This window comes from Salvia splendens, chromosome 2 (assembly GCF_004379255.2).
Source record: "Salvia splendens isolate huo1 chromosome 2, SspV2, whole genome shotgun sequence".
Lineage (NCBI taxonomy): Eukaryota > Viridiplantae > Streptophyta > Magnoliopsida > Lamiales > Lamiaceae > Salvia > Salvia splendens.
The window spans coordinates 4,200,485-4,213,784 of record NC_056033.1 but is presented as its reverse complement, the minus strand read 5'-3'; the positions used below and the strand labels follow the sequence as shown (position 1 = coordinate 4,213,784).

General features: G+C 38.5%; 3 protein-coding genes across 4 annotated transcripts; 1 reads left to right on the top strand and 2 right to left on the bottom strand.

Moving 5' to 3' along the window:
- Positions 1–3,624: 3,624 nt before the first annotated feature.
- LOC121763187 (SPX domain-containing protein 3-like) lies at positions 3,625–5,657 on the bottom strand. 2 transcript variants are annotated; one of them, XM_042159166.1, is made up of 3 exons: positions 5,250–5,657; positions 4,221–4,374; positions 3,625–4,143 (listed from the first exon to the last, which is right to left on the bottom strand). In XM_042159166.1, the coding sequence occupies exons 1-3, from the start codon at positions 5,496–5,498 to the stop codon at positions 3,791–3,793; spliced, it is 756 nt and encodes a 251-aa protein (XP_042015100.1). In that variant the 5' UTR covers positions 5,499–5,657; the 3' UTR covers positions 3,625–3,790. The 2 variants fall into 2 exon arrangements, with proteins under 2 accessions (XP_042015100.1, XP_042015099.1); XM_042159165.1 differs by having other exon boundaries at positions 4,221–4,386; positions 5,250–5,652.
- Positions 5,658–6,353: 696 nt separating this feature from the next.
- Positions 6,354–9,315, top strand: LOC121784422 (pentatricopeptide repeat-containing protein At1g15510, chloroplastic-like). The gene has a single exon (XM_042182562.1). It carries the CDS (start codon positions 6,420–6,422, stop codon positions 9,051–9,053), a length of 2,634 nt encoding a protein of 877 aa, XP_042038496.1. The 5' UTR covers positions 6,354–6,419; the 3' UTR covers positions 9,054–9,315.
- A 168-nt stretch (positions 9,316–9,483) lies between these two features.
- On the bottom strand, positions 9,484–12,903 carry LOC121784431 (myosin-9-like). Its single transcript, XM_042182572.1, has 7 exons — positions 12,680–12,903; positions 12,098–12,213; positions 11,872–11,990; positions 11,615–11,777; positions 11,303–11,523; positions 10,898–11,219; positions 9,484–10,812 (listed from the first exon to the last, which is right to left on the bottom strand). The coding sequence occupies exons 1-7, from the start codon at positions 12,836–12,838 to the stop codon at positions 9,663–9,665; spliced, it is 2,250 nt and encodes a 749-aa protein (XP_042038506.1). The 5' UTR covers positions 12,839–12,903; the 3' UTR covers positions 9,484–9,662.
- Between the last annotated feature and the right edge of the window lie 397 nt (positions 12,904–13,300).

Below are 13,300 nucleotides of genomic sequence, written 5' to 3'. Positions count from 1 at the left end.
TTTTAGGTCATCCTTTGTTAGCATGACCTTAATTTTAACTAACTATGACCTAAAAGTGTCCTACGTATGATATTGTTCTGCATTTCTGTATTTAAATCTAGTTTTGCATAGATCAAAACCCTAGGTTAGTGATCAAGGTATAACTAATAACAAATCTCAGCCACTCATTATCTTAATCTAATGACTAAATTAAGTATTCATTTTCTATTAATAAAAATTGCATGGGGGTATTTTGGGAAATACATTGTTCCATATTTTGACATACACACCACATTCATGCATACTCTCTCTCTACGAACAAGTGGATAGATAATCCACTTGCACCTCAGCGATCTCTTCTTCCTCGTCGAATTCTCGCTCTTCGCCTCAATCGGCGTCGCCGCCGCGCTGTGGAAATTGCAATCGATTTCTTGCTCTTCACTTTCAAATATTATGGCTATGTTTTGCGAGTTGGGATGCAGAGATGGAGAAGGAAACTAGGACATAACCGTAGCCTCTCAATTTTGGAGAGATACAAATGGTTGATAGATTCCATGATTATCGATTAGAAATGTGATTACAATCAGTTTACATAAATAAAATTAATTAAAGGATAAGTACGTTCTGTTCTGTTTTGTGAAGAGAATTGATGGACTTACAGGTCCAAGTGTTTTTGGTTAACTCGTATTAAGCCCACAATTGGTATCGAAAATTCCAACAACATTAAAATTTAATGTAGACCAAATCATTCAATTTCGATTAAATTAACACTTTGCTAACTAAAGGAATAACTCGATGGGGATGGGATTCATTTTTCAAATTTATATGTCATACATGATTACACCTTAACTAATCTACTCATATAGTATATTTTATATTTTAATAATGATATGTAGATATTTACTTCACTCTTGTTTACAAAACACATCACTCTTGTTTACAAAACACATTACTCTTACCATGATTTTTCTCCACTCTTGTTTACAAAACACGTAACTCTTGTTTACAAAACACGTCACTCTTAGCATGATTTTACTTCACTCTTGTTTACAAAACACATCACTCTTATTATGATTTACTTCACTTTTGTTTACAAAACACATCACTTTTAGCATGATTTTACTTCACTCTCGTTTACAAAACACATCATTCTTAACATGATTTTACTTCACTCTCGTTTACAAAACACATCACTATTAGTTCCATGGCCATAGAGAACTAAATATACTCCAGTTTTGTTCCTATTAAATTCATGAAGTGAGAGTTTCCCAAATTCCCAAGTCGTATGAAGGAGTGGGTCTAATTTCTTATGTTGCCATACATCTTTTTCGGGTAAAAAATCCTAAGTTATCACACTTCTGCAGCTTGAATGACTTTGAAATGAGAAAATATGCAAACTGAACTATACAAGTTATAAAACACATAAAAGCAAAACATAATCCAGTAGCAAGTAACGATAAATTCTATTAAGCAAAAACAAATATTCACATGTTAGCTCCACAAAAGTCATGCTATCTATTAAATGGTAAAATTATGCAACGTAAATACATTCAAAACTCAATCTAGACACAGCGACTTCGATTCCCCGCTTCGCCACCCCTCTCTCGCCGCCGGCCACTCCTCCGGCACGACCTTCTCCGTCTCAATCCTCACCCTGCCGTCCAATCTGGAATAGATTTGCACCAGCAGCGGCGCCTTCTTTAGGTTCCTAATAATGTCCGGCACCAAATCCTGCAGCCACAAATCGATTTTCTCCAGAGGATCGTCGCTTCTGGTGCGCGAATTGATCGATTCCTCGCTTCAGTGATTCCGCGGGCGTTGCGGCGGCGGCGGAGAAGAAGACGCGGTTTCAAATGAATTCGATTTTTGCAGCCTCATCTGATTTTGGAGTTAATTCAATAGGCTGTGCAATGACCAGAATACCCCTGCCTTGTTATTATGGAGTAAATTTGTGATTGAGGGAACTAATATCTCATTAAATTCAAAAATTAATACTAGCCCTTGATTTTTTTGATCTTGTGGCTATGATTTGTTCTCTAGTTATTTGATTAAGGGGTATTTGCCCTAGATCACTACTCTCTATATATATTTATATATTTACGTTATTATATATGCCATTTTTTTCTTCTCTTAGATCAACCACGAGTCCACGACCCGCTCTAAAATGATGAAGGTTCACATTGTATTAAACACCAATATCAGCTATACAAATAAGGAGGTACAATTATATTCGATTATTTTTAGCATTATTAAATACTAGTATCTATTATATATCCACCAAACTTATCAAAAGACTCATTTTTATATAGCTGTCCATTTATTTTGCCATTTGGTCTTTTGACCTTTTTCGTTTAGTCCGATAGTCTATACTCTATAATAATATGAAAATTTGAAGAAATTAATGGATTTGGATGCTAATGGAGAGATTAGAACAAAGAGTGAAAGAAGAAAGAAAGTTGATAGTTGATTAACCATTAATCCATTATAATTATTTGTCGCGTTCCTAAATTGAAAATTCTGAATCGAATTAGAGCATCCACAGTGGTGCGGATGTCACGTCATAAGGACCTCTCACTGCACTGCCACATCATAAGGACATCCCCTTGCACAATGGCGGACATCCACAATAATAAAAATTCACAAATTCAGAAATATGCAATTTACAGAATTAAAATTTCGACACGAATACGGGAAAATGCAACGATTTTATTTTTTAAAAAAAGCATACATATATATTTAAATTTTTAAAAAAATACATAGTTCACAAAAAAAAACCACCCCAACCCAAAAAACGATTCAAACAAAGTTACATGTTATGCCTTGAATCTAGAGTTTGCAACGAGCCGTATATATAGAGTTTGCAACTAACCGTATATATAGAGTTTTTTAAAATAAAATAAAATAAAAAATCGGGACGTCCGCCGGAACGTCGTCGGAAAGCCGCGGATCTGCGGTGTCCACAAGCGACGTCCGCGTCTCGCACGCTTAACGGCGGATGTCCCGCGCGGACGTCCGGCACAATCTTGGTTGATTACTACCAACAGCAAAATCTCTTGCTCCGTCACAATGTCTCATTGTATCGATCATGTTCAATTTGTCTAAAAAATAATTAACTTCAAATAATTACATATTCCATATTCGCAATTTGGCATATACTCTTTTAATCATTTATGAAACTTAAATTAAAGCTTCAATCCAACTTTATCAACTTCTAATTACTAATATCCTTTAATGTCCCAATAGTGGAGTACTCACATAATTGCGGAGTTTTCCATGCAAGTTTTTTCAGCATCAAAGAATCAAAGGAAATCCCAATCTACATGCTATTCATGACTCATGAGAATTTTATCCTGAATCAATTTAGTTTTCTATCCATAAATTGCTCTCATTTGGACCTAGAAGAATTCTAAAGAAATATACTACCCCTTCGTTCATCAAAACCTGACATGTTTTGTCATTTTTGAGTATCCGTCATTTAAAGACACATTTATTTTTAAGTAGACTCATTGTTTTATTAATATAAACTTAATACTATATAAAAATAAGACTTAATTGAATATATAAAGTATAACCAGACATTATTGTAACAGCAAGTATAGTTTGATATAGTATTAAAATATTTATAGCATGATTTGATTACAAACATTTAGAAAAAGTAGAGAAAGTATAATAACCATAATATTGAAACAACTAACAAGATCACATATAGTGGTATTCAGTATAAAATCATCAAAACGAAAACTAATTAATTAAGTAATAAATTCCATCTCCCAAAATCCAAACTAGCCTAGAACAAATTTATGATGATTTGTCACGGAATCTGTATGGGAGCAACAACCTGCAACGACTGGATGACGTCGATCTCCGCCATGTTGAGCGGCGGCAGCGAGAAGTGGCTGTACGTGGAGCTCCCTCTCCGCATCTCCTGCATCGTCATCAGCGCCGCCACCGTGTTCCGGAATATTCCATCCCCCGGCACCGCCACCACCTCCTCCTCCCTCTCCCACTGCGGGAACGCCGACTCTATGGTGCTCTCGCACTCCTTTACCAGCTTCGAGATCAAGTCCGTCGTGAAGAACGGCTGCTGCAGCACTCTCTGGATGAACGGCAGCCGCAGAACTCCGCCGGTCCTCTTGTCGTACTTCTTCAGGATCTTTGCCAGCCCTACGCAATTTTTTAAAAAAATTGAAATTGTGATGAAGAATTGGGGATTTGGATTGAATGTATTTATATTTATATACCTGTGTAGTTGATGTTGCTATAGTTCATTAACAGAACCATTTCGCCGTGAAAATTGACGATGTCTTTCCGAATTTTCGCCATTTGCTCTTTGAACTCCGTCTCTGATGCTTCACTGCCGTTAGGTCCCCATTTCTCCATCACTTTCTTTATTCTCTGCGGCAATTCCTGTTGTCATATTCATTGATTTCTTACTAATATTTTATTGGATACTATATGGTATTCAAAATTTGATTAAAAAAAATCAGAAAGAGTGATGGTCAATGCAGTTTCATGTTTAAATAGATCCCCAAGCAAAATTTGAAAAATATTTTTGTTATCAATAAAATAAAAAAAAGGCAACACATCTACCCTAGCTCAACTAATCAACTATTGTACATATAGAATGGTAAATATAGCGCTTTAACGAAAATATCTAATGTTTCAATTTTGATTTTCAAATATTCCAAAAAAATGCGGACGAAATTGCTGTTCAAATAATCAAAAGGCATTTCGTCCGAATTTTTTTTAGGAACAATTTAAAGCCAAAATTGAAATGTTGAATAACGAACTAATTCTTAAATTAACTACCCAGCCATACATAGCTTCACATGCATAAAATGCTAAAACGATGGAACAAAATTGAATATATACTTTCTACAGTACTAAACTTTACTGAAAAGCAACACGTATAGCGCTTTAACGAAAATATCTAATGTTTCAATTTTGATTTTCAAATATTCCAAAAAAATGTGGACGAAATTGCCGTTGAAGTAATCAAAAGGCATTTCGTCCGAATTTTTTTTAGGAACAATTTAAAGCCAAAATTGAAATGTTGAATAACGAACTAATTCTTAAATTAACTACCGAGCCATACATAGCTTCACGTGCATAAAATGCTAAAACGATGGAACAAAATCGAATATATATTTTCTACAGTACTAAACTTTACTGAAAAGCAACACCAACAACGTGATCCATTTGAAATCAATAAACATTTTAGAAGCCTAAAAACTGAGAGAAATCAAATCAAAGAAGAAATGTTAACAAACCTTATGGCGAATGACGAAATCCTCCTCTTGCTCCATGAAGAAGGCATTGAACTTGTCGATCTCGGCGTTGAGCAAATACATGAACTCCGCCTCCGCCCTGCCGCAGTGCAGCGACGATCTGCTCAGCGTGGGCGGCGCCGACGAGATCAATTTCACGAGCTTCTTCAGCTTCTTATACGACAAATACTTGTCCCGCCACTCCGGCAGGCTCTCCTCCGTCTGCTGCTTCAATCTCTTCCCGAACTTCATCGCCGATCGCGATTGATCGGTTGGAATTTAACGCTGCAATGTCGAATTTTGAATCTAATCGTGTGTGTGTGTGTGTGTGAAGAAGGGAATTAGGTGGATTTATTGGTAAAAGAGGAGTAGAATATCTAAAGAGCATATGCTTGGCGTGATGAAGTGGCGTTTTAAAAAAGGTATGGAAGGACAGTTGAAGTCTGGGAATTCCGAGCATATTCGTCTCTCTACAGTGTGATTAGAAGCACAGTTAATGACTTTTTATGCCGTTTTAATTTAATTAATCACGTCTAATTCGTCTTAGATTTGTCAACAACACCGACTCCGTGTATAAATATTGGGATGTGGAAATATCTGGATCTTTTATTCCGGGAATAATACCATGAGTAGTTATTTCAATAATCATATTTAATTAGTAGTAGTTGTTAATTAAAAGGTTCTTTTGCATGCAAACACAAGATCAAGCATTTGTCGTTTTTTCCCGATTTTTTTTATCCTATAAGTGAAGTTAGAGATTACTGTATAAAATTTAAAAATATATATTGAAAATTCTTAGATTTGGACATAATCCTCATTAAAATAATACTACTACAGTAGTTTGGAAAAGAATGATTCCTAGGAATCTTCTAAGAATCTCCCACGGGAGTGGAAAATTACCATACAGTATGACATGGACTTCTACAATGCCACGCCACGTCGCTTTTTTGACTTGTGACTTTTTGGGTAATTTAATAAGTCATGAGGGTATAATAGTAATTCAGGTAAAGAAACGAAAAAAATGAATTTAAAAAAATAAATAATTGGTGAACAGATTTGAAGTAGAACGACGCCGTTTGTGGGGGTTGTCTTGCGTTATCCGAAATTTGCTTTCAGGCAGTTAAACCTCAACTTAAACCCTCAATCCGTTTTTGCAATGCCTCAGCAGCAAGAATGGCTGTCTCAACGAAAGTCCCACGAATTTCTCTCAGTTCCGAACATTCAAATCCCCAATTTTCCAGATTGCCCAATTCTACAAGTCAGAATTTTGTTCATGTAATCTCTAAAAACAATCAATTTTCCCTCAAGAAAAGCCACCATAATTCTCTTCTAAACTCAAGTTCATCCTTCACTGCTGACCCCAATTCGTACTTGACTCAGCTATGCACTCAAAACGAGCTGAATCAGGCCGTAAATGTTCTTTCTTCTGTGGGGAAAGAGCTCCCCCCAACCGATATAGAGGAAGAAACCTTTGTGTCTTTGGTAAGGCTATGCGAATACAAGAGGGCGTCTGATGAAGGTTCGTTCATTTACTCTCTGGTATCGAATTCAATTACCCATTTGAGTTTAAGATTAGGGAATGCGCTCTTGAGCATGTTTGTGAGGCTGAGGAATCTGGGTGATGCGTGGTATGTTTTTGGGAAAATGGAGGAAAGGGACTTGTTTTCTTGGAATGTCTTGATTGGTGGGTATGCAAAGAACAGTTTTTTAGAAGAGGCGATCGAGTTATATGGGAGGATGTTATGGCTTGGTGGTGCAGGAGTTAGGCCTGATGTGTATACTTTCCCTTGTGTGTTGAGAGCTTGTGGTGGTTTGGGGAATTGGGAATGGGGTAGGGAGATTCATGGCCACGTCTTGCGTTTCGGGTTTGAGGCTGATATTGATGTTGTGAACTCGTTGATCACTATGTATGTCAAGTGTGGGGACTTGTGGACCGCAAGGATGGTGTTTGATAAGATGGATAGGAGGGACAGGATCTCGTGGAACGCTATGATCGCGGGCTACTTTGAGAATGGCGAGTGTTTGGAAGGGCTGCGCTTGTTCTTTTCCATGAGGGAATGCTGCTTCCATCCAGACTTGATGACCATGACTAGTGTGATTTCAGCGTGTGAGGTCTTTGGTGACGAGAAGCTTGGGAAGGCCGTTCATGGATACGTTGCAAAGATGGAGTTTGGGGATGATGACTCAGTAGGCAATGCATTGATTCAGATGCATTCGAGTTTTGGAAGGTTGAGTGAGGCAGAGAAGGTTTTTGCTAGAATTGAGTGTAAAGATGTGGTTTCTTGGACATCAATGATTACAGGCTATAACAACAATGGTTTTTGCAGTAAGGCTGTCGAGACTTATAAACTGATGGAGCTCGAAGGGGTTGCCCCCGATGAGATCACTATAGCCGGTGTGTTATCTGCTTGTGCTTCTCTTGGTTTTCTTGATATGGGAATCAAGCTTCATGAGTTGGCCAAAAAGACAGGACTTATAGGTTATCATATGGTCGCGAATGTTCTCATCGACTTCTATGCCAAGTGTAAATGCATCGATAAGGCTCTAGAGGTCTTCCATCAGATTCCTGACAAAAATGTTGTATCTTGGACATCAATCATTCTTGGTCTCCGAATCAATAACAGAAGCTTTGAAGCTTTGATATATTTTAGGCAAATGAAAATCAGTCTAGAGCCAAATGAAGTTACCTTACTGTCTGTACTTGCAGCATGTGCAAGGATAGGAGCACTCATGTGTGGGAAGGAAATCCACGCACACGTGCTGAGGAGTGGCTTAGCATATGAGGGTTTTCTTCCCAATGCACTCCTCGACATGTATGTCCGTTGTGGGAGGATGGTGCCCGCGAGAAATCAGTTCAAGACACAAAAACAGGATGTTGCTTCTTGGAATATCTTGCTAACTGGCCATGCTGAGAGGGGTCAAGGTGCACTTGCCATTGAGTTATTTCAAGAAATGATCAAATCGGGAGTGAGGCCAGATGAGATCACGTTCATTGCTCTATTGTGTGCCTGCAGTCGGTCTGGGATGGTAAGGGAAGGGATGCAATATTTCCACAGCATGGAAAATCAGTATTCCATCACTCCAAACATGAAGCATTATGCTTGTGTCGTGGATTTGCTGGGCCGTGCAGGGAAGCTGGAGAATGCATACGAGTTTATTGAAAAAATTCCTATGACCCCGGATCAGGCTATATGGGGAGCCTTGTTGAACGCATGTAGGATTCATAGACGAGTTGATCTTGGTGAGATAGCTGCTAAACAAATCTTTGGGATGGATAACAGGAGCGTGGGATATTACGTTCTGCTATGTGATTTGTATTCTGACAGTGGTAAGTGGGACGAAGTTGCAAAGCTAAGGAAGGCAATGAGAGAGATGGGGCTCACCATTGATCCCGGTTGCAGTTGGGTAGAGGTTAAAGGGAAAGTCCACGCCTTTCTCAGTGGTGACATTACCCACCCCGAGATGAGAGAGATAGAGGGTGTTTTGCAAGGATTTTATGAGAAGATGAAGGCAGCAGGTCATGGTAATCCAGAGGCAAGGTTTGCAAATGAAGTTGAAGCTTCAAAAGCTGACGTCTTCTGTGGCCACAGTGAGAGGTTAGCCGTCGCATACGGACTCATAAACACTTCCCCTGGGATGCCTATTTGGGTCACCAAGAATCTCTACATGTGTGAGAGCTGCCACATCACGATGAAGTTCATCTCCAAGGCTGTTCGAAGAGAGATTTCTGTTCGAGACACTGAAATTTTCCACCATTTCAAGGATGGGAGCTGCTCTTGTGGAGATGAGGGATATAGAGGAAATTGATACATGCATTACAACTTGCATTACTGCTCATTCACATGTGGTGTGAAGGAAAAGAAATTGAAGATCCTAAATTTGGTAAGTGGATTCAAAAGCTTAGCTTGTATATTTTGTATCTGTAAAATTATGAAGATGGATAGATGTCGAATGAAGCTTGTGTGAGAGCAATGTTCTTCTATCTTCCTTGCTGTTCAGTAGTCATCTCTGTAAAATATCTTGTAGTGCCCAGAATCACATGATATATACTGACAGATTTCAGTTTATACATCTTGCATCATGTTCTTGAATACTATTGTTTTTCACTACTCTGAATATACTTCAACAAGTAGTACAAATTTAATAAATGATATCAAACAACAAGCTGTTATTACATGGAGTATATATTTCCTCAAACCAATATGATAAAAATCAAGCCAATCAAAAAAGGCAAAAATAATGAAAAAATATCATTCCAATTATTATGGTAGGAGAGTTTGCCTCTCAACAAATAACACAACCTAAATCCTCACACTGCTTCCTTGATCGTTTTGATGGAGATGATTTCATGAAGCTTTTTCTGGCTCCAAGGCTCTCTCTCATCTCCCCCATCATTATCATCAAGCACTGACGATTTCATGCTTTCGTGAAGCTTTTTCTCCTTACTATGCAGTCCACTCTTTTTTTCATGCCTTCCAATAAAAGTGAGGGAGAAGATGGTACTCGGCGAAATGCCCGGGTACTCTCTGACCTTGCAAGTCCCCTCTCCTTGATTTTCTCTCTCCTAATTTTCTCATCAGGGGAAGCCGATTCCTTTGCTGTTATTTTCTGTGGCACAGCTTTGTAAGGAGGGTCCTCCTTGAAGGGAGTGTTGATATTTGCCATACATTTGCCATTCTCTTTATCCCCTTCTGAGTTCTTGTCACTTATATCCGCGACTGTGCACTGTGTTTTCTGAGGCATTGAATCTTTAATATCGGTGAGGGGATATATCTTGTTGACCTTCTCGATTGGTTCATCTGTCCTTGATGCTTCTTTTCCACCACAAGTTTGCGTCTTTACCTCGGCATTCTCCTGTGTGTTTTCAAGCAGAAACTGCATCCATTTCTCTATATTCCCTTTCCCACGCCGTATTCTGCTTTCTTCGTCCTCCTCCTCCTCCTCCTCCATTTCACAGGGAAATGGGAACTGAATATTGTACACATTCCCTTCATCTCCTGTCTCCAGCTTTTCAAGCCTTTCCTCAACTATGTACTCATTCTCTCCAGCCATATCGTCACTAGTTTTATCTACATAAGGCTTCAAGACTCTAATTTTAGTAGCCTCCTTCTCACCATTGAATGCTTCTACCTCCCGTCCCTCATTTGGCAGTGGACTCACCGTCAAAGGTCTCCTCTCCTCCTCCAATAACTTCCTCAGCTCGTTGTGTGAATGAGCAGAGGATTTGATGTCAGGCAAACAAACAAGAAGAGTGTTCATTACAGTTTCTGCACATAAAGCCTCATTCTCTTCCATTTCTTGCTGAATGTTTAGCTCAATTTCTGGCAAACACAGAGTAATCTTGTCGTCGGCATCCGCTTCAACAAGTGTATCATCCATTCTTGTTCTCTTCCTTGCCTGTTCCCTCTCAGGTCTGATCTGTTTCTCAAGCTCATCTCTCTGTCTATGTTTCACATGAAGCTCTCTCTCAGCAGAATCACATATTGCTTTCTGAGCTTCGAGTCTAGCCATGAGAGCACTTGCTGCTGCTTGATTCAACCTCACTTGCTCCTTATAGACAACGCTTCTGCAAAATGTACAAATAGATCCAGTTAAAGATGTTGGATTAAAGCTTCCTCATGGATACGGATTTTGGTTTTGAACAATCTTACTGGTGCATGGCATCTCTGATCATCTTCTCCAGCATTACCCTGTAGGAAGACTGCGACTCTGCTAGCCTTCGACACTTTTCTGCCCGCCTCCTTTTCTTGACCAGAACCAACTCCAGCTCTAGAATAGAGAGTTTATCCTCCTCGGTCTTCTGCAGCAACTCACATGCTTCATTGTCTACTGTGTGTATTTCTGCTTGCATTTTTGATGCCTCCTCTCGCTGTTTTAGGGAATCTCTAGCCATGACAATGGCTTGATATGTGTTGATTTCCATTAGCGCACTTTCATTCTCTTTTGAAAGCAGTTGGCCTCTCTTCACAGATGCTACAATCAAACAGAAACATTAAGACAACACACAAATGTACTAACAAGGAAGAGGTGGAGCTTATTGCTCATTTGCTACTGACCTAATATGGGAGTGTTGGATCTAGGCCTTCTGTTGTGATCCAGTGATTTCACCGGGTCATCAAGAGACTCTCGTCGTGTCTGAACAACTGCAGCTGGAGCCAGACCTAATCTACCTTCTGATTCCAAGAAATGCTGGGGGAAAATGTGGGAAATAACTGCCTGTGAAGCATTCAGTTCTTCGCTTTCGCCTTCATAAAACAACCAAGAAAACGCCCTGCGCCTGAAACACAGAAACAACAAGAAGAACCTTGTTAATATGTATAATCACTGGATTTTGATAACATCACTACTACTGATAAGATAGTACGAACCTGAAATCTGAGTTAGACGAGGCGAAGATGGACAAGAACTGGTTAATTGATATGCCTACTTGCAAATCCCACCAAGGAATCAGAAATTCTAGCTTGTTATGCTTTGTTCTACACACCTGCCATTGCAAGATTCTGAGGTTGCTTGGAACAGTCAATCCTCCTCCTACATTTCAACAGCATCCAAGTTTAAAACTCCTTACTTGCAAATAATCCTAATTATACAATCAAAAAAGGGCGTAGAGATAAATAGGGGTTACTTGGGCAAGGAAACCAATGATCAATATCCCATGAGAGAGGGGAAGAAGCATCAGCATGGAAGTACAGAACATTGCCATATGGATCCACACGAATCATTTCTGGGTCGAAACCAGCATTGCTGAAGGTTTTAGAGTAGTTATAAGTAACATGAAAACGCTCTAAATTAAGTGCTTTGAGAATATCTATAAAATGGATGCATGATATACAAATGCAATGCATCAGTACCCGAGATGGTTGAGCTGTTTCCATAGGAGATTCAAGAAGATCTTTGGCTTCGTCGTAGGTTTTACTTCGGGGTCAGTCAATGGAAACATCTCATCCAATTCCTTTGCTCTAGCATCCTGAATCCCAAATCAAACAAAAGATTGTTTCAAAATATGCACTTGTAAAAGAGATGTAGTGACAATATTTGGTTTAACAAACAGCACAAATTTCCACTTAAAGTCAGAAGTTCAAGAGTAGTATATTAAAAATCCATAAAGTGGTAGATAATTTCCAAAAAATAAATTACATTTACAGAGTTCAAAGATCCAACTCTTTCTATTTTTCTTGGATTTGAAGAATAGTTACTATTCTAAAAGCCCTAACCAATTTTCACCTCCAAATCCACCATTCACGAAATTTCAATTCCCTAACGAAACCATGTTATCATTCCAAATTACTCATAAATTCTTGTCGTAAATCAAGAATCCAGACTGGCAGAACACAAATTAAACAAAAACTTGATAGAATGTGCACAATTTCTCGCCAAGAATAATGATACTTTTTCAAGTTGAATCAGTCGATGAATTGAATTAAAAAGATTACCTCTTGCTGACTCAAAGCATAAGGAGTGAAGGTGTAGGGCGGGCCATTGCTGAATGGCCCGACACTCCGATCTCGACAGAGCTTGGCGAAGGCTTTCGGGTAGCCGAGGCCTTCGTCGACCCCCATTTCTTCCTCGGTGAACAAGAAATCCTTCGCCATTAAAGAAATCTGTGTAAGGCTAAAAACAGAGTGTTTTTATTGAACATGAAGATGATGAATGAAAACTTAACGGTCGTTTCGAATTTGTTTACAAAAAAAAGGATTTAAGCTCTTCTACTTTTTTCAAATAGTTGGTAGCGTAACGGCTATATGCGAATCCTAATTAACAAACGTATCTGATTAATTTTAAGTAATTAAATGGGCCGGGCCTAATTGGTATGTCCATTTCCCTTAATATATCAGTTTAGAACAAGCTGGCAGGGTAACCATTTAATTTTGGATCATATTTATATGGGCCCGATTGGAACTAATCCGAAACTTTAAATTTTGTGATAATATAAATTCGAATTACTCTGAAATATTAAAAAAAACTCTAAAATTTGAATTCGAACCAAACCAAATAAAAAAAAGCTCCAAAATATGTTTTAATTATTATATATATTAGTTTATTAGTAATATTTA